General features: G+C 35.4%; 1 protein-coding gene across 6 annotated transcripts in view; it reads left to right on the top strand.

Annotated features, from left to right (window-relative positions):
- Nucleotides 1–4,900: 4,900 nt before the first annotated feature.
- Nucleotides 4,901–22,225, top strand: part of RIC-3 (RIC3 acetylcholine receptor chaperone) — a 144,463-nt gene continuing 127,138 nt past the window's right edge. For 3 of the 6 annotated variants that reach the window (XM_081742275.1, XM_081742277.1, XM_081742276.1), the window contains exons 1-2: nt 4,901–5,197; nt 17,818–18,171. In XM_081742275.1, coding sequence (XP_081598401.1) covers nt 5,053–5,197; nt 17,818–18,171 — 499 coding nt within the window. In that variant the 5' untranslated portion in view covers nt 4,901–5,052. The remainder of the gene's footprint in view (nt 5,198–17,817; nt 18,172–22,225) is intronic. The other 3 variants (XM_081742279.1, XM_081742280.1, XM_081742278.1) reach the window with 2 other exon arrangements.

Here is a 22,225-nt window from a genome sequence, read left to right on the forward strand (position 1 = left end):
TATCTTTAAAATCGCGAAAATAACGTAACTTTGGTAAGAACTAACGAGGAACTAACAGCTCATGTAGATAAAAGTGGGTAAGCTAATTTGGGTAGGTCAACTTCACAGACCTGCATTTACGGCAAACAAAGCTTTTCTGGAGTTAATTGTTAGTGATCGTTACCACCGTTTAAAAATACCGTTGCATTTCCACTCGTGTCGCTATTCCTGGAAATGTGATCCAAACTTTTGATTTCAATCATTACCTCCTCTATTCTTCTAAGAAGTTTCGTATGTGAAATAGGAGAAGCTATTTTTCATGAAATAATATTTTCCGTGAACGAACGATCCACGATTTACAGATCAAAATAAGATATTAAATAGCAAATTCGTAGGATGTTCATCTCGTACTGATTTTTTTTTTCATTCTGACAATAATTTAGGACAAGAATAATTTGAAAAGGGCTGAACTGAATCCCAAAGTCAAAGATGCTCGAAAGCTTGTTTACAAACGAGATGCTCCTACTCCTCCACGTTTGCAGCGACGTCGAGCCTGTGGTCGACGAGGAAGAGAACTTCTTTGCATCGTCGAACTGGCAAACTTCAAATACAGGAAGTATCCTGAATCCCGGAAGAAGAGTTCGCTGTCAGTTCTTTAGATTGTGCTTTACCTGCATCTTCCGGCAATACTTCCACGTTGCCAATCATAGGTGACCTAAAAGAATGGGTGAGATCTCCTTGGGAAAACGAAAATATGTAATATCGAAGAATTATCGACTGATTAATTAAATAACCTTATGGAGTTGAAATATTATTACGGTACTACAATTTCCTAATACTTTATTTTGTTTACCAAAAAAAAAAAAAAAAAAATATTCAGAATACAAGCATTTTGTAATAAAACTTCTGTCATTAAAATTAGTTTTTCTTAACAACCCCCCAAATAAGCTAAATTGGTGAAAAAAAGCAAAATCAAAAAGCGTTACATGACAAAGAAGGGAAAGTGGTTTGGCCAGAAGTTACGAACTGTGACCAAAAAATGGTTTAAAAAATATATCGCTATACAGGGGCGGATCCAAGGGGGGCGATCGGGGCGAGCGCCCTCCCCAGAAGAGGAAACTTTCTTATATATATATAAATCAAACCCATCCCAAAGTTTGGAGCCCTTAAAAGTAGCAGTATGACAACCCACCGCCCCCCCCAGAAGTCGGTCCTGGATCCGCCCCTGTCGCTATGTAATACACGAATGGCCCTTTATTCAGTTTGATTGTACCATTTAAAATTAAAAATTGTCCGCCTAATAAACTCATGGGTGCAACCTGCACTTTACAACCGGCTAATGGGCACTCCTGGTCTCAGATAAGTCACTGCTATTGAACTGTAAAAGCTTTGGACGGGAAGGAAGCTTGTCGAAGAGGATATGGTCTCAGTTCTACGGTCTGTTTCCAATAATTTGGTTTGTAGTCAGTAGTAGATTATGGTCTTCAGAGCCAACAGACATCTAAAGGTAAACCTTGGTTGCAATACGTACGACATGCTGTGATAAATGTTGATAGCCTATGCCGATTCAAAATGGCGGACGAAACATAATGTGCGGAGTTGCATACTCACATGCAGGAGGAAGTACATGATACATGGAGCATGTAATTGATCCCATTAGCAGTGATGGCAATACAGATATTGCACTCTAAGGTATACTAATTGCAATAGCAAGAATATTATCAGTTGGGTAAAAACAGTTTCCCAGTCGGTACGCCGGCGTTCGATAGCTTGCGGCATCCACTCTGACCAGGGTTTTGCAGTGTTTCTCATTAGTCACACTAGACAATGCCAGGTCGACACCTTTCCTGCATCAACTTCTTTCTATCGAAACTTACTCATCTTTCAGATCTTCAATCCCATATGGAGTTCTAACAAAACTGGCTTCGACTTTGTACCAAAAGCTGCTTTTGAAAAATGAAGTGAAATTTTTGAGTTTTACATCCCACGGGCATGCCGGTTAGGCTAAAGGAGACGGTGATGATGAGTAATGAATGAAATAGTGGAATGAAGAAAGTAGGAGGAAGTGGGAGAACCCCGAGAAAACCCACGCACACGGTGTTTGTCCACCACAAAGTTCACTTGGCGGAGGCTGGGATCGAACACGGGACCCCAAGCACCAGAGGTGAACGCTCTACCACTGAGCCACCGCGGCCCCAAAACCAGGGCCGGATTTCCCAATAGGCCCGGTAGGCCCGGGCCTATGGGCGCAAGCTCCCAGGGGGCGCACGGCCGAGAGAAAAAAATCTAGAAATAAAAATAAATAGCCATAACTTAACATATTTTGAATTGATTAAAAAAAAATAGGCTAATAAAGCATTCTGATTTTGAAGTTCATTGGAACAAATAATTGTTGGTAAAGTTCACCAATCTTTTGTTAATACATTAACGGTATTTTGTTAAGCCCAGAACCAAATAAATTCCCCAAAAAACTTGCAATTATAAAATTGCATCGTGGAGTGGTGTTTAAGCAATTAACATATAGACCTGTTATAATTTTTTAATAAAGTTTTTTTTTTTTAGGAAAGTAACTTTAACCAGACTAGGGGGCGGAAAAAATTATTGGGCCTAGGGGGCGCCAAAATGCTAAATCCGGCCCTGCCCAAAACTCCTCTTGAGTTTCTAATTAAAATCCAGATTCTATCTTTATCAAAACGTGGTTGGAAGTTTTATTAAGGTATGCTTAATTTTTTTTCTTTCTTTCTCTCTTTTAAATTCCATATGTTTAGAGACACCATTTTGTGGTAAATAGGAATTCGTAATTTCGTTTCAAAAATATGCGTAAAGCGGGATAAAATCGGCGAATAAAAATTCAATGTAAGAACACTATTTCCTTGACAATATAATTAGTTACCTCGTATTTCACCTTAATTTCCACTCATCAATCACCATGATATGAGCTCATGCATGACTATATTAAACAATATTTGAGTTTTTTTTTTTAAAAAAAATAACACTAAACACCCTCATTGAAGAGAGAACATTAATAGAAAAATAATAACTTTGGTGTTCACAGTTTACCTATACAAATAACGCGTAAGCATTGTTTCAATGTTTTCTGGTGTTAAATTTGTACTTTTGTCAATTGTAAGAGAGAGCCCTCTCCACATCAACATTCGAAACTGTTATGTACATTAGTTGGAGACACTTTCCAACTATTTCTGAATGCTCATCTAACATACCCCACAACACTCCTTCCACACTATCCACTTCACCAGTAGATACCATTTGGAGCTCGCATGTAAAATTTCAAAAATTCATGGTGGTCTATTTTCTCAAAAATGGGAATTTTCATCACATTGCATCGAAAAATTGTCACTTTTGCGTAAATTTCGTGGAATATCGGGACTTTTTTTTTTTTTTTTTTTTTTTTGCAAATTTCGCTAATTCAACAGAATTTCGCGCTCAATCACGAGCGTTATATGGTCTAACAAATAGTGAAAAAATATATACAGGGTGGTTTAAAATAAGTGTTACAATCTAATATCTCGCGAACTGTACATCATTCAGTGTTCTTACAGATAACCACGTACTTCTTTACTCGACAACAATCAATACGGTACTCAACATCCCTGTGACCTGTAATATTTGAGGCGTCATTAGATACACACAAAAATATGATTTTTTGTCGAAGATCGCCCAAGGCTTGCGTTGGTGTTCGGTACACTAGGAAGAATAAATAGGGCTAGCTCGGGGTACAATGGATATGGTTTCCATTTCCAATGCAATTCTGAGACAACTAGTCCTCGAGGAAACTTGTAATATCTAGGCACAATGCGGCTAGGGGCGGAGGAGGACGGACGTCATCTTTGAAAGTGTGAACATGCATCCATATGGTAGGCCCTAAATGGGAAACAGTAAAGTGTTACATTTGTAAATGCATTTCTCCTGAAACTGTATTCACTTCAAAGGAAAGGGGCCCGATCAGTGGCGTATTTTACATTTCCACAGTCTCTGCCTTTTAGGGAAGGGGGGTGAGGCTAAGTGACCCGACAACGTTCGATGGTTACTGAAGCATATTTATATTACATTTTTAATGGGGAACTAACTTTAAAAAGTTATGACAGGGAGTTCGATTACAGAATCAAAAGTAAACGTCATGCCTTCTCTTCTTAACAGATAACTCATTTTCTACAAGAGACAACTCTATTTATGTGACCAAACAGTAGAATGACTGCCTGGTGGTTTTTGTCGGTATTGTCTGAATTTTCTCGGTATGCCGGTATACTTCGAGAATATTTCAATTTAGCAAACAAAAAGCATCGTACAACTTTCTGACGAACTATAAACAACACTATTTTGAGTAAACAAATGCAAAACACATAGGGCCTAATTACGCATTAGAATGACTCTACCTAAGGCCCTTATGCTCTAGTAGTGTTGATCTTAAGGTGAGAGTGGATTTACGTATTTTCTATAAACCTATTCTCCCCGTGCGAAAAACGGGCATTTCAACTTTTTAAATAAATAAATAAATAAAAGTTTTCCGAAAATTATTGACGTGGAATATACAAACATCAATTCATTCTATAGGCTATGTTGAGTAATAGAAGTGAACTTCAATTATTTTAACTTAAAGACGGATGGGTATAATAGCTCCTATTACCAACTTTTACGGACACCGAGTAAGGAACTTAGCCTAACAGCGTTTATTAATTTTCTCTCTATTTATAATCGGCTCTATTTATAAGATCAATAGTAAATTAATTAAGTACGGAAGTCATATTTTCATTTAACCGATAGAAATGCTCTTGTTTGAACTCTTGTTTAAGACTGACGTCACAGAGACAATGCTCTCAGATGTTAAATAGTTGAAATAGTTTCTATTAGCTTTCCCCGCTCGTTTGTGTACTTTATCTGCGCTCTTTGTAACACATTTGTCTGCGAAAGTGTTTCTTCAGTGTTTGTGTATTCACTTGAGACGATGATGCAGACGACGCGAGCGCGCTAGTGGATAGAAGCAGAACATATTGAGCGAGGCGATTGCATTGGTTTTGTACGAGTCTCGAAAACACGACAGGACGAACTGCGAATATGGCTACTGTTGAGTTTGGAACGGGAAAAACTGTGTTCATATTAGCAATTGTAGTGGGGTGTTTCGCAGTATTATGGCCGAAAATTTTTTACCCAATGCTTCAAGCATCCATCAATGTTCACAATTCTCATGATACCTCACAAGGTAAGATAAAATTCAAATTTCGCTTTACATTAATTTATTGAAAAAAAATAAGAAAATTCCTGTTTTAGTTTCTTCGTATTTTACCTATAAAACATAAAGATTAATCTTTTTCATTTACCACCGTATACACCAGTTTACATAATCATACATTTGCTTCTCTACGCACTGTTTTCTTGTTCAACTCAGACAGTGAATTGTGTTCGTAGCCGGGTTCGACATCCGGCATACCAACGAAACGTAACACTACTATGATTTCTTTGATTTTTTTAAAATGTAAATACATAATAAAAGAAATAGTGAATTTGTACGTATATAGGAAATTTTTTAAAAAGCTATGTTAGGTTTAACAATAACGGAAAAAAAACTATTAGAGCTATCATTCGGTTAATTACATTATTTATTTATTTATTTATTTTTGAACAAACTGACAGAATAAGTTATAATATTTTATAAGAGGAAGTATTTATGTACCAATCTGAAATGGACAGTTGAAAATTTTAAGTAAATGTTTTATTTCAATTCCTATTTCTGTGATGAAACTACGGTGCAGATTTATTATACAGATCCATACATAAATTGTCTTCATTTTCATTGAAACGACTCTCTGTATCTTAAAACAATCCTTTTTCGGGTGTGCACTTTAATTCCTCTGTGCAGATTCGGTTTAGGAGAGCTTCAGTGTGCGTATGCGATAAGAACAATTGTGTAGAAGACACTAATCAACTTCTACGTGTCCACAAAAAAAAAAAAAAAAAAAAAAAAATGCTATCTAAGCGAGGCAGTGCAGAAGCACATCGGGAAGGCCCGAGTTTCTGCGAGGGGGTGCGTGCGTAGGAAGTAGGCTCATCAGTGATGGTGGGCATAAGCAAACGAGAATAGCGCAAAATACTGTATATGACATAAAAACGGTAAGGTAATCCTCCGATATGTTTCTATTGCTTGCACATTTGTGTTTCAAACTAATGTAACACATTACTAAAGTAAATTTCACAGTTATGTGGATCTCTTAACTATCAGACACTTCTACAGTTGCCCATCACGAATTAGCACACTGACTTAAGATACTTCATTTCACTTTGTAGAGTGTGGTTAATGGCTACTTTATGGGCGAATCTATGCTTAACAAGTTAGACATTCATTAATGTATTTCTACGTAGATATGCATCGCACAGAAAAGAACACAACATACTGAGATTATTTACACGCTAGTGTGTTAAAATATTATTACAAATTTGTTCTGTAAATCGAAACTATAATTAAAAGTGTAAAGATTTATTTAGACAGTCTTTATTAGGCAAAAGTGCACTTTGAGCAGAACATTCATAGGAACCGATTCACAATAAATAGGAATACGAGAAATTACACTCTATTAATTTTAACAAAATGGGTTCAAACTTCCCTAACCCTAAGCTAACCCGACCCTATCCTACTTATCACTACCTTATTTTATGTGAACAGTGCCACATCCTGAACAAAACCACTTGTTTCTGCTCAAGGTGCACTCTTATCCTTTATTAAAAGCGTGTTATAATTATCATATTCTGGAAATAATGGTTACTTGACTAAACGGTGTACTGCCTGGAGTTACAGGAAATTACCGGCTACAAATAAAACTGAAGTTTATCTTTTCTATTGCAAGTAAATTAAAAAGAAAAAAAAAGCATACGGTAAGAACATTCCCACAGGAGATTTTTTCGAATAATGTAAAGTTGTTTTTCCTTCCCTCAAAAATAAATAAATAAATAAGCTGATAATTTAGCACGGTTTCATTTGCTTTTGTCCCATAGAAAGGGAAAAACAATTTACTGAGTCAGGTACCGCTCGCTCAGCCTTAGCTGTCAGAAAAAGAAACAACTTATAAAGCAACACCTATATAAGAAATAGTCGTAATTGCAGAGAAAGTTAATTTTTTTTTTAGAAATTTTACGCAAAAGTATTTCATACTTTATTGTACCGTCGTCATATGAAACTACTTACGAAACTACATCATATGAATGTAACTTTTATGCTGACTATCTTATGAAGTTATTGCTGTGTAAGTCTGATATTTATGAGCAGTTTGTCCAAGAGTCCTCTCGAGACATTTCAGTAGAGATTGTAAAAAGACCTTGGGGCTGTGATGGCAGAGTGGTAGAGGGTTCATCTCTGGTGCGTGTGGTCCTTGGTTCGATCCCAGTTCGCGCTAATTGCGCTTTGTGATGGACAAACATCGTGTGTGTGAGTTTTCTCGGCGTTCTCCCGTTTCGTCCCACTTTCTTCATAACACCATTTCATTCATTTCTCATCATCACCGTCTCCTTTAGCCTAGTCGGCATAACCGTGGGACGTAAAACTTAAAGATTTCATTTCATTTCATTTTATAAAAGAGCTTCCACAGATACCAGACTCAAGTAATAATATAGACGATCCACATGTATTGATAATAATTAGTACAATCAATGTTCTGACTCGTTTGATTTTCCAAGATAGAAAAGACCAGGAGCGTCATTTCAGATTTTGCTTGGCGGGGAAGGGGGGGGGACAAGACCCTCTGATATAAGTAAAATTTCGCGTTTTTCACTGATTCACTACTATTCTATTGATAAAATCTATATAAGTCTCAAACTTAGTGGGGCAATTGCCCCTCCCTGCCTCCCAGAAATTACGCCTTTGGAAAAGACAGGCATGCTAATTAGAATGTTTTAAAACACTATAAACTTAAATATTTTGAAAAGAAAAAAACTGGAAAGGGAGGAAAATCATTATTACAACCATAGATCAGATTTCTAGACCATATTAAAGATCATGTACTCTACATAAATGGCGTACGCCAAGGAAGGTTTCGGGGATTTGATACACTCTCTTCAACAAGATATTAATGCAAAACTAAACACTTAGCATGTTAAAGATATGCATACAAATATCCGGAATCGATATCAACTTGGGAAGTTGTACTCCCTTGTTGAAATTCTGTGTGCACCACTACGCAGCATGGTGATTTTCCTTAGAAATCTAATTGTATAATTATATAGTCAGTGTAACTAACGGGCTCGCAATGCGGAGAGGCCAATAGCAAAAGAGGATACTTTTAAGTTTCGAAGATTAACTTTGTAGTGTTACGATGTTAAGATCTACTTTTCAAGTTTGATACTACTTCACATCTTTTCCGCAGTATTGTTCTGTAGTCTTCTAATATTTTCAAATTAGTGCCTAAAAAGTCATATATGGGAGAACACTGTAGATAGACTCAAATAATTATAAAGAAGAATTTGACAACCTTATATACCATATAAAAATGAATGTTTCTATGTATTCATTTTTTTTCATACTTCAAAGTAACTATCGAAGAGACCATAGTCTGAAAGAGACGGTAAGCTATATAGCATATTTTGATTCTATCCTAAAGGGGGAGCAGGAGGCTTCAAGGGGGAAGTCGTGGCTTAAAATTTATATATATAAAATAATGTCTCAATAATTCTTCATGTTAGAAAATGAAACTCGTTTTTAAAAACAACTTACAAGTTGCAGAGATTTCTTTGAATGTAAGACACCCGTAGGGAGTGGGGTGGAAAGCAGGGTGGATTGATTTAAATCAGTCTGATTTAAATCACGATTTAAATCAAGATTTAAATCACTTGATTTTTTTAATAAAAATCGTTGATTTAAATCGAATTCCGAAATAAATTAATTCAAAGTGAAAATAAGTAAAATCCCGTTTCTGTTCTGTTATTTCGATTATGGAAGTTAATAATCATAATACAATGAGACTCAAATGTACAGTATAGTATGAAAACAAGTGTCATGCAGAGGATGATTAGGGAAAATCCCGTTTTGAACAGGTAACAGAGCAATCCTGCTGTCTTCTTTTTGTTACATTGGGTTTGGGTTTTAAAATCGTTAACTATTCCAATGAAGAAATCGCCATCGACATTTAAGACGAAAATTCTTTTTTGTGCGTGTCTGTTTGTTTGTTCCCAGATAATAGGGCGTATTTAGAGGGGTCCTATCACCTCTCCAACAAAATTTTTTTTTTGTTAATTTTATAACTTTAGGCGAAATTTATGTATTTCATGCCGCAAGCTAGTTCTGAGTTTTTAAAAATAGGCCCCTGTCAAATATCAGTAGCTTTTGTGAAAAAAAAAAGTGTCATTTTGATAAACGTTGCTGTACTTTTTCCTTAATGCTTAACCTTTTAAATTATATCACATATTTTTAGGTGATAGGGTAGAATCTTTATTATTCGATTAAAAAAGTACCAATAAGGCTTTTTACTTCGTTTTCTTCAAGACTGGAGGCATTTTAGAACACGTTACATATGCTTCCATGCCTTTCTGCGTTGAGGCATAGTGTGTGATGACGTCATAAATTTAAAAAGATATTTCTTGTTATGCGTATTATTATTATTTTTGGCGGGTTACATTTTGCATTCATAAGACTGAAATTTTGCATACTCGTTCAGTGCACCCCTTTATAATTTTTAGATGTTTTCAGATCTCTGCGTGGAAACAGCGGGGTCCAGAGAAGCAAAAATGTTTTAAAAAAGGAGCTTTTTTCATGATTTTCCCGCCTCAGATGGAGACATATGAATGGTACCCTTTCAAAGGCTGTTCTATTCTGAAGAAAATGATGTACGTACTTTGCTCCTAGGATAAATAGGGATGTCTCAGGAAACTGTTGCCTGAGATTCTTTTTTATACGGGAATCTGGGGTATTTGGAGAATATTATTTTTCGCGGACTTACTTTTGCAACTACAAGACTGAAATTTTGCACATTTACTCAGTGCACCCCTCAGTATTGTTCAGATCTCTGCCTTAAAACAGGGGAAGGGATCCACAGAGGTAAAAATTTAAGAAAAAAGATATTTTTAACAAAAAATTCCTCTTTTCGTGATTTACCCGCCCCAGATACATGATGGAGACACTTGAATGATACCGTTTGAAAACTTGTTTTATTCTGAAGAGAATAATGTACAAATCATGATCCTAGGATAAATAGGGATGTCTGAGGAAATTTTTATATTACATCCGGGTCATCTGGGGCATTGTGGGAATGTTCTTAGCTCATTGTTAAATAGTTTCCTCACCCTTAATACTCAAAATAGAATCTTGAAATTATGTATACACATTTAGTACGGCCCTTAGTATTTCCTAGTTGATTTTGAGATCTGTGCGTTAACGCAGGGGAATCCAGAGGGGATCAAAATTAAAAAAAAAAAAATGCCGATTACTCTCAAAATTTCCCGCTTCAGGTACATGATAGGAAATGTGAATGTTACCGTTTTAAAAGCTGTTCTATTCTAAAGAGAGTGATGTATGTACCATGATCCTAGGATAAATAGGGATGATGCTGTAGCTGCTTTACTGAAAGTATATAATTTACCTTTAAAAAGAGCCATAATTTAAAAGGGTTAAGAAACATTGTTTGGAATTGATATAGGTTAACAATTGAGGATAATTCAAAATTCAACCCCAATACTTTCACTTAAATAGCATAATTAGCATTTAATATTAATTCCTAATGCTTTTTCTTCAGTTCGCGACTTGTATTATACGAGGAAAAAGATTTGATTTAAATCAAAAAAATCGATTTAAATCAAAAAAATCAACAAAAATGATTTTTTTAAAAAAAATCATGATTTTTTTCCACCCTGGTGGAAAGAAATGTAATGTAAAAATAATCGAAAACAAGTGATTTTTGTTTTACAGTCTGGAACTACTGTAAACTTCCAAACTATATGAATTCAACTTTTAAAGTTGTACATCTAAAGTACCTACTGGTTGCAATAGAGTAGTAAGATCAAAGATAGAACCATCTTTCTGTGAATCATTTGAAAAAGCTTTTAGTAATTAAAAGAGACCGAACCTCTTTTTTTGAATGACTTGAAAAAGGCCCCTGTAATTAAGAGGGGCCGAAATAATTATACCACGAAATTAATAAAATATGCAAAATGTATTTTCTTTGTATTCATTTATTAAAAATTATGCTAATTGATTTCTTGGGTCTAGGCAGTGATTAGAACGAATCTAATGCTAATTAATTGATTAGGTCTAGGCAATTATTAGGAACGAACCTAACCTACATCGAACGATTAAGTTTGGAACAAAGAAGTGACAAGTCTTTAAAGTTCCCAGCTTCATGTCTTATTTACCTAGGGAAAGCAAGCAGTACATTATTTGGAAATACAAACTACTTGCTAATTTTCAAATGGTTTCTGATTAATTCCCTTACTAGGGACGATGTTCTCAATAGTTACATCCAAGGTGTTCTCTCTCTCTCTCTCCCGTCCCGAGCATAGTGCATTTCCCGAGGATGGACAGATCTTTTTATTAACTACGTCTGGACATGCTCTCCCGAATTTAGTGTCGTCTTGGTAGCACGTCTAAAGACATTCCTCGTTAAAGGGGTTAAGAAGAGAATATTTGAAAATATAATATTAAACTTAACATATAAGTTTGACCTTTGTCCAACTGAATAGAACACTGTTTGGTATAATTGTTTATAAATATATTTGCTATTGGTTAAAATTCCAAGGCTGAGTGTAGTTTGAACAGAAAATTTAAGTAATAATAATTACATTGAGAACCTAACAAACAAATGTACCCACGCCTTTATATTATTTCGTTAAGAGTCAACAATGTTTGTAGAGAATTGGGTAGGAAACGATATGTTTTTTTTAAAAAAAATTAAAAACAATAAATAAAACAGGAACAAAATGTTTACATCAGCAATGAACATTTCCAACATGGTTATTAGGTAGTAACATAATTAATTCATAGATGCATATTTTTTGTTTTTAAATCTCTGAAAATCTTTGGAATATGTGTTATTATAGTTTCATCTAAAATTTGGAAGAGAAAATCGCAGCAAGCAAAAAATTAATCGTCATCTGGTAGCGTAATTTGCCACAGTAGACCCAGCCCATTTTAAAACCCCTGTTTTAAAACCTGTCAGTTTCTTTTTCTCACTTTCTTTGCCCTTGAAAAACTTTCTACATGAAACCACTTCATTGAATGTAGAACACCCTCTTCTTCGAGCCTAAGCTATTACATCTATGATACCTAGTGCCAGGGTGCCTATCTACTTGATCGAGTTGTTCTTTTAATTTCCATAGATATATTCTGATATTAAATAATATTTTTGGTGTTAAAGTAAAAATATTTTAACAACAGATGAAGATTAAGTAAACGATATACTAACTCATCGACCGTAACTCAAAACGGAGCAGACATACGCTAAAACTCTCATCCCTAGGTAGTAACATATATTTATCAGTTTCTAAAATATAACTTCGTTTCTTTCCCTTTTTCAGTAGCATGAGTGTATAGGACAGGCTCTACCATTTAAAGCAGAATCCGGACTACTATTTGGGTTTGCATTCGAATCTTTGCATATTTACCAGGAATCGAACACAACACCACGCGAGCACCGAAATCACTCGCATTACCTATTTAGTTAAGGAAAAAGAACAGTATGTTTATGATTTTTGTATGGTAAGCTATTCCAGCATTCTTCCCATTATTATTCAGGTGTTTTCGGCACCAAAGAATCACAGAGGTTGTTCAGTCTACATTTGGCCGATTTCGACTTACCTAAAAATTTTGAAGAATCCATGGCGCCAGGTCCGTAAGTGCTCGATGTGTTTCCCTTGGTTCCTAACAATAGCCCGACAGCGTAATTTCCACTGTGATAGGCTTCTCTGAAGAACTGAGAGGGGAATCTTGTCCCATTCCCTTTGCACAGCTTTCCAAAGCCCTTCCACAGTTGTTACACGCCGTTTTTCCAAAGCCTGCTTCAGAAGTCCAAATCCACAATAGTCCATAGAACTTGTATCTGGAGATTTAACATGTACCTCATTGAAAGGTATCACCTGTATACCACTTGCCTCCCCCATCTCCCTGTAGAATGTGAGGGACGATCGTGAGGTATGTGATGAGGCCTTGCCCATGTGAATGCGCACCAGATTGGCGTACATTGTTGGAATTTCATACACGTAGATCGGCTGCATGATCTGCTCCTGAAAATAAAATTTATTTTGCAGTTTTTCGCCACCCTACGAATCTTCAGTTTACCTCGGTAACAGTAGCCAGTAAAGACCATGACCTACCTTCTGAAGTTCTTGGCGCCTTTCTCTCGGTACATGATGGCTCGGTAATTTATTAGAATAATTTTAACAAGGCTAGTTCACACTATAAATTCACAAGCTAAAATAGTGGGACATATAGGTTTTTACTAAGTTAATTGTGGTTTGGGAGATTCCGGGCTGGAATGACTAGAATGGTCTGTTTGTGCATGATCTTGGGTTCAAGTCCTACTAGCAGCTCAGAGCTAGTCTAATCTGATGTTGAGATTATAACCTCAAGATGCAAGGCCGGAGAGAATGAAAATGATTAAACACCTGGAGTGTCTTAATTAAGAATAGTAATGTCTTTTATGTCAGCACTGATTTGAATTATTTTCCAACATTCACAATTACACTTTTAAAAGGCAATTTAACTACTGAAATTGCTTGATAGCTTTTTCATATACTTATTTTATATTCAACTTGTTTTTGAAAAATGATTTGATATGGAATATGTTTGTCCAGGAGTCTAAAGATTTTCTTCTAACTCCAGTTCCGAAAACTATGCGCTCCAATAATATCAATTGAATTTGATATATAGGCATGGGCGTGAATTTCCGGTCGCCCAGATTTTTACTTTAGCAATATAAAACTTTACTTTGTTTTTCTTCATTTTGCTGATGTGGCTACTAGATTTAGACTTGAAATTTCATGTCCTGACTTAAGCGTGGATGTTTTGGCCTTGGACTACAGTTATCGCTATAAGAAGTGCAGCAAGCGTTTTTCCGGATTATCAGAGTTAATATAGGTTTAACGGGAAAATAAAAAATAAGTCACTCTTGATAAATATGTAAACTATTAAAACATGTATTTTGTGTGTTTACGGACATTCTGAACCTGTATTTTGTGTGTTTACGGACCCACCTTCTGAAGTTCTTGGCGCCTTTCTCTCGGTACATGATGGCGATATAAATATCCTTCTGTATGAAGTATTTCGTCATTCTCGCAAATGCGAGGTTTAAGATATTCTTATTTATAATTCAGTAGAGAAGAAAATTAAATTCAAACATTGAATGTGTATTTAATTGAATATTCTTACGGCTCAATCGGTGCAGAGTTATAGAATGTCCCGAACCATAGAATACTGGATTAAAGGATACTTTCAATACATTGAAACAGTAACATTGTCCGATTCTAAAATTTCAATTCATTCTTCACATGGTTCCGACTCAATACTTGAACACGGGTCATTTTTTCTCATCGGCATGCTAAAATAATTCGTCAGTCGAGATTTCTGCAAATTCTGTGTTTGCTTATTTGATGCCGCACGCTTTCGTGGTTAACTTGGAAGCAATTATTTATGGATGTATTCATGAACATAAAAATTTGAACCACTGACAGGTGAAAATGGGAAACGTAAATAAATAAATAAAAATAAAAGTGCCACATTCATGTGTCCTGTCGCCATGACGACCTATCACCCGGAATATTTGGAGCCCTGTGTATGATTGTAATGCAACATATTGAGAAAATGTTCTTCGATTTGAAATTAAAATAGTTGAATCTGTGTTAAAGTTTGGTCCTTTTCTTAATAGAATTTTTCTGCGAGATATTTACTGGCTCTTAATAATAGCGGGACGAGGCAATTAACGTGAGTTCAGGCATGTTTGTGATATCAAATACACAATTCTGTGTACTACTGAAAATAGTACCCAAACTGGTCCAATTCTTTCAATATTACTAAGAAAACATAAAGTAAAGAATATAAGTCAATTGCTACATGATTTAATACGATGCATATTAAATACTTGTTAATATGCTTTAGTTATTTTTTAAAAAGATACTCAAAAATACCCATTTTTTTATGCAATTATGTACGTTTCGGTAGATAGTTATTGTCACTCTCAGCACAGGTCCTTTTAGGAAACTACTGTCTATACCAGCGTTTCCCAACCGGTGTGCCGCGGCACACTGGTGTGCCGTGGATGGGCCGCTGGTGTGCCGCGAGGAAATAAAAACAAAATTATTAATTATATAGCAACCAAATTACAATACAGGAAAAATGTGTATTTTTGTTTCACATTACTATGAACCTCTACAATTGAAAAAATACTGTAATTGTAATATATTAATGTATATACATACATTACTACTACACAGACTGTATTTCGAAAACGATTTTATTAATACTTAAAAATTGTGACGTATATTAATCATGTTAATAAATTATAAGTTTCACACTGTGTTACTTGTCTGTACATTTTTAATGTTCAAAAAAAAAATATTTATTATTGTTATGACCATTCTTACTTCTTTACTGTTACAGGTTATTTCGTAACTTGAAATTTTAAAATCTCATTCTCCCCTTTCGACAAAGCAAACACTCATACAAATTACCTCCATCTGTTTTAAAAGTACAAGAGATTTGTTTGTTTGTTTGTTATTTAGTGATCTTTCTTAGTGAAAAGTTGGATACAATCTTCAAAAAGTAAGTTTATTTTTAAAAGCCTGAGTCCTATATTTCATTGGAATTGTTTTCTATTTTTGAATTAGAATGAAAAATAATTATAATGATTTACGATGGGGGAAAACCAGTGATCGAGCTTTTTTCTCTGTGAGAAGGTGGTGACCGGTATTTTCTATTTACTACTACTACTACTAATAATAATATATATGAGTGTGCCGCGAGAATTTAAGTTACACCCGTAGTGTGCCGCGAGAATTTAAGTTACATCCGTAGTGTGCCGCAAGTTGAAAAAGGTTGGGAAACGCTGGTCTATACTTATAGCTATATAAAATAATGTGTATGTCTACCATCAGATTTTCTTATAGAAAGAAGTCACCTACAATCACCAAATTTGGTACTTACGTAACTCTATATCAGATCTAACCGCGTACAAAGCCGTTTTTGGCTTGGGGTAGGAGGTTGGTGGATAGTAAAAATGTATGCATAAAGGGAAAGGATAAACACCCGGGACGTCGTATGTTATTAGTGGTGGATTGGAGTTTAACGTACCTTCAAGCAACAGTGCTATATAAGACGTAGAACTACAGCTTAAAGGGAGATCCGAACTACATGAATTCCCGCTGAGAATCGAACCTGGATCTTCCGCACCAAAGACGCGTACGCTAACTATATAGCCATGAGGGAGCTCCTAACGGATATTAGTGCCTAACCCATAGTTTTCGGGATCACTGAGATGAATAATGATGCGCCAGTCGCCGTTCAAATTTAAAATTGGCCCCCCCATGGTCATGGGGAGGGGAGAAGTGAAAATCAGCGTGTTCAAAATGACCATGTTAGTGTCGAATCCATAGTTCCTAGGTAAAGAAAACACAGATCGGCGATGTTTCACTCTATTTTAATGTGAACAGGTTCCTCCCTTACTTATTTTTGATCTATTATATTTGGTTTTTAAGGCTCCCTCTTTCAGAAACTTAAACAAAACTTGTTATTTCTTCATAATATTTATAAGTCAATTTGTAACAATTGTAAGTTACACATGCAACTCATTCACGACCTTGAAAACCCAACGGAAACAACTGAATAAGAAATACTGACGGAAACACGCCGTACTTAACCTGTCCATTGCTTTCGGTTTTCTTTTCTTTTTTTTCTTTTTCTTTTTTTAAGCAAAAGTTAAGTTGAACATTACTAGAAGAAATTCGAGAAATTTTGGGGAACAAAAGAATATTGTGGCAAAAAATTAAAATAGAAGTTGTATGGTAACCTTATTTTAGAAATAATATTTAAAAAGAATTTGTTAAGAAATGTTTCGTACGTATTGTTTATTGAAATAAATTGACGTATGATACTATTTAATATTTAACAGTGACTGACCAATTTTGAAACGCATTTAATTGTGAATCATTGCTAAATATTAAAATTTCATTAGATAATTTTTCAAGTTGGCTGCAAACTTTTTTTAAAAAAAGAAAAGGAAAGGAAAAGAAAAGAAATGTAAAAAAAATGCATTTAATGGTAAGTCATTGGTAAATAGTACATTTTTTATTGTTAATTTTTATCCTTATGACAGTTATTTGTGTACTTTTGAAACTACATTTATATGAATTTTTATTTTTTGTTTGATTGATATTCCACATAAAACTAACCCCAATAATATTTAGTGACACACTCAAAAGAAAGTATACTTATATAAAATATCTTAATGCTAGTGGCCTAGCTATTATTACAAACTAAATTTTCGTCTGTTTATCTGCAATCTACTACAGAGTTATTACCTAAAATTGCCTAAGGGTTGATATGCGGTTACATTACTATGCAGAACCTTATATATATATATATAAAAATAAAAAAATAAAAAAAAACTAGGTAAGTCGTCGCAGAAGGTTGTGGCATGAACAGCCGAAAATAAATTAATCATACATTAACATCTAGAACACTTGCATTAAGTAAGATACTTTTCATAACTCCAATTATTGTCTATATATTCTGAGTGCCAGTGATTTATTTCCATTTCTTTGCAAAAACGACATTCAGTGACACACACACACAAATAAAATTTTTTTAAAAAAAATCTTTGTTACAATATTGGGTTACTACTGTGTATTTTATTGCAGCATGCTGTGACGTGATCTTTGAGAATGATGTCAATGCAATTAAGATCATGAACGAAATGTGTACCACTATATTGCACCGATATATTGAAGTGGACCCGAAATTGAAAAATGGTTTCCAAGAAGGGAAACTGTCGAAGGAAGTTATAGAGCTTTGTAAGAAAGAAGTATTTGAGGCATGTGGCCTTAATGTTACCGAACTTATCGTAGATCAAGTTCGGTTAAGTAAACATTATAAACAAAGTCTGGACGAGCTAAGATTGTTCAACAATTCTTTATGCCTTAAATACAATTTTGGCATTGATCCGGGATCGTTGGGTGCTCCTCGCAGAATGAGGCTCGCACTTCAGACTCCAAGTAAGACTTAGCCTTCTCTGTTTGTCTGGCATGTACCGGTAGTATTGACGCTGATGAAGTGTATATTAGCCACTAACCAACTAACAGTATTAGGGTTTTAATGCTGTTTCTAAGATTAACATTTTTTGTAATTAATCATTTAAAGAATCATGTAAAGAAGTGTGGTGTGTTTGACATTTAAAATTTAGAAAGTTTTGTATTGTGATTTTCTTCAGTAGGACCTAGTGTACTTTTTGTTAAGTTTTATCTCTACCTGAAGATTTTACCTTACAAAAGACCCTAAAGAATTAAAAATACAGGGTCCCTGCTAGGTAATGAAACTTTTTTTTTAAACATGGGTTGCTCTTTGAGAGCGTCTAATGTTTTGTGGTTTTGACCGCAAGAGTACGTTCTAATCGTAGTCACCCTTTGCCGCAGTAAATTGCATGTAGCATTTATTAAAAGAGGAGCGGTAAAATGTTGCGTAATGTAGCAAAGAGCATGATAAAACTTTATTGTAAGTGAATGAATGAAAAAAAAAGGAAAAGAAAGAGAACCTACGAGAGTACCAAGCCATCAAACATGTTTATACTGTTTAAACTGTGGATATATGTGAATTCCACGTAGTTACCTCACCGAGAATTTTTTTCTTGAGAACACCACAGTATACTTACAATAGTGCGTAGATGTATTTTAACATATTCGCGGCAGCGTGAGATGTGTGAGGAACTGTTATAGAACAGCTTTGTTTTGTTACATGACAACATGCCAGCTCATTGTATGTTGAGCTCATCGCCTTCAAAAAAAATTGTGTGCTCTAATATCTGTCCTTCTCGTTAGATTTTGATCCCCTTGCCTTGTTCTTTTTACAAAAGTGATGTGAAAAAAAAAAAAAAAAGAATATTGTTGAGGGACCGAATGCACTATGACCAAGAAGCTGAAGAATATACCGTTCAAAACTACCAGCGTGTCTTCAAATATATATGTAACAAATATGTGCAGTTGGTGTAAGATTAGTTTAAATATCAGTAATTGAAAAATCCAAGAGAAGCTTGTTTGTTTTGGTTTATTTATTGATTACTGTGCGATTGTTGAACGGGTATCCTATATGAGATCTGACGACAACGTGGTTTGGATACTATGCATTTATTAAAAAGGGCTAAAGTTTTCACTCTATTGCCCGACAGTAATTCTTCTTCAGCAAATGCAGGTTTAAAATAAGTATATTGAGTTATAGCCAGCAAGTTCCTGTAAAAGAGGATTTTTCAGCAAGAAGGACAAAGATTTCCCAACGTAATATATATATATATATATATATATATTTTTTTACTTCCAGTGTTTCGTGAGAATGTCTATTACTAGTTGATTCTGCAGGCCAATAAGTATAATATTCCAATATTTTAAACAGTAAGCTGTTTCTTAAATGCTATTCCATAAGTGATTAAATTTGTTTAGTTCGACGTAAATCACCCTCTTTGACATTAATAATGTAATCAAAGTTTAATATAAATTTTACTATTATATCTAATAGAACTTCACTCGAAATCTGAGCTTTTTTTTCTTTCTTTTCTAAAATTCAACATCTTTTGAATTATTCTGCATCGACATGTTTCTGAAAATAAAGGGGAAAATATCAAGTATGAGATCAAAATAAATTTAAAGAAGATAGTGTGAAATTTAGAAAACATTACTTGTTCATGTATAGTATTCAATAATTTGTCATCCAGATTTAGGACTTCACACGTGACTGTTAATGATTTCATGGCTTGATACATAGATATCAACTTATTTTAGTCGTTATTGTAATTAAATCAAAAGCAAGTGACACTTGTTAGTAAGAAATCAAAAATGTTATATTCGTGAGTACATCTGTTCGTGTCTAAATGAATAATATCTATCTATCTATCTATCTATCTATCTATATATATATATATATATATATATATATATATATATATATATATATATATATATATATATATACTAGCGAAAAACTATCTTTAGTGTCTATTAATGGCAGGACCGTGCCGTGGAAAATCAGCGCCCGGGGCGACAGTATATGACGGCACCCCCATACATATATTCCAAGTAATTTTTCCTTTCCTTTGCCCCCTTTTCAACCGATTTTTTCGCCCCCTTACTTCGGCGCCCGGGGCCGTCGCCCCACTCGCCCCCCACGGCACGGCCCTGATTCATATTCCAATTTTAGTTCATTCTCTATTTCAATAATGTTTCGTAATGACCTTTGGCGTGTGAATACTAATATCTCACCATATCTATCTTGAAACAAAAATTTACATTTGTATTGTCTAGTTTGTGGTAAAGATGGATTTTATGTGGGTGCATTGTTCTTTGTTCGTTTGTTCTTTTGTTGAACTTTTTTTTATTTCGTTTTGTGCATTTACTTATGTAGAATAACAAAAGTATATGCAAAGTTTGCTCAGCATGCATCTTTTATATATATTATGGTCTATATTTCTTGCTCTCTATATTTCTTTTGTCTAATTTTATTTTCCTTTTTCTCAAGGACTAGTCCATTCAGCATTTTAAGCAGTCGCGAATTAGCAAATGATGATAATTTAAAATAAATTGTACCATCCTAATAAGTGAGCAGCTTTCTTTCAAGTGGTAGTGCGTCCGTCGTACGAATTCTACGGGACACGTGCAAAATAGTTCCTTCTAAAATAACAAAGAATTTCTTTTTACGTTGTGAAACTATGGTTAAACTTCCAGTCTATAGGGGTTCAATATTCTAACCAGGAGTGATAGATTTGTCAGTTTCAGTTTCAATAGACAAATAAAAGGAGACATGGAATCCAATCTTGAAGCTGAATCTACAGGGAATGGACAAAAATATGTTGTGTAGGACACCTGAAAAATTACACATTACATTTTTTAATAGCGAGTAGGTCCACCTTTGGCACGCAGAACGACCTGCAGTCGACAGGGAATGGAAAAATACAGATCGCGTATGGTTGTCAAAGGAATGTTGTACCATTCTTCCGCCAGAGCAGCTGCAAGTTGTAGAGACGACGGTGGTGGACAGCGGGCTCGCATCTTGGGTATCCACAACTGAACACAAGGGCTCAATGATATTGAGATCTGGCGGTTGTGTAGACCATGCCAGATGTGACACTTCATCTTCGTGCTCATGAAACCAATCCTGGACGATGTGAGCTGTATGAACAGGGGCTCTATCATCTTGAAACACAGCATTACCACCTGGGAACAAAGTTTGCACAAAGGGATGCACCTGGTCACTCAAAATGGTTACGTAGTCTTTGGTAGTGACATGACCATGCAAGTTGCTACCTAAATCATCACTGAATCACCGCCATGCTTCACTCTTGGTAACAAACGGTCTGTATCATACGCTGTGCTGGCGTTCTTCACACGTAAACTCGGCCAGCAGTTGGAAACAGTGTAAAGGTAAATTCATGCGACCAGATGACAGTCTTGCACTGCTCTATTGTCCAGTTTGTATGGGCGTTGCACCACTGTCTCCGTATAGCAGCATGGTTAACAGTCACGAGTGGTTTGGGAATTGCATATGTGCCATAAATACTCTGCTGCAGGAGTTCCCTTCTGACTATTTTGACGCTAACAGGGTTTGTAAACAATGTACTCAGCACAACTGTGACTTTTGGTACTGTGGTAATCTGCTTGGTCACAGTCCTACCCAATGTACGTCCGTCTCTGCCACGCAACACACACTTGCGTCCACGCTGGTGCTTCGCTGATGCGTTTTTTTTTTTCTTCGGAACACTCGCAGACAGTCATAATCTTCGGGACTATACCTCTTGATACACCAACATTTCCGTTACTTTCGTCACGGAAGCTCCCACCATACGCAACCAAAATTTGCCCTGTTCGAAACTTTGTCAGGTCAGACATGATCCACGATAACCTGCAAGGACTGGTCGAACTGTAAATAGTCCATCTGTTCGATTGGCGAGGTTGTATACTCACAGGATGTACCGGTGACCACAGCGACACCTATCATTCAGAACGCAAATCGTGTTGAAATGGCTACCCCTTTTATACCAGGTATTTCCATATTTTTGTCCATCCCTTG

Source organism: Thermobia domestica, chromosome 16 (assembly GCF_964235325.1).
Source record: "Thermobia domestica chromosome 16, izTheDome1.hap1.1, whole genome shotgun sequence".
NCBI lineage: Eukaryota > Metazoa > Arthropoda > Insecta > Zygentoma > Lepismatidae > Thermobia > Thermobia domestica.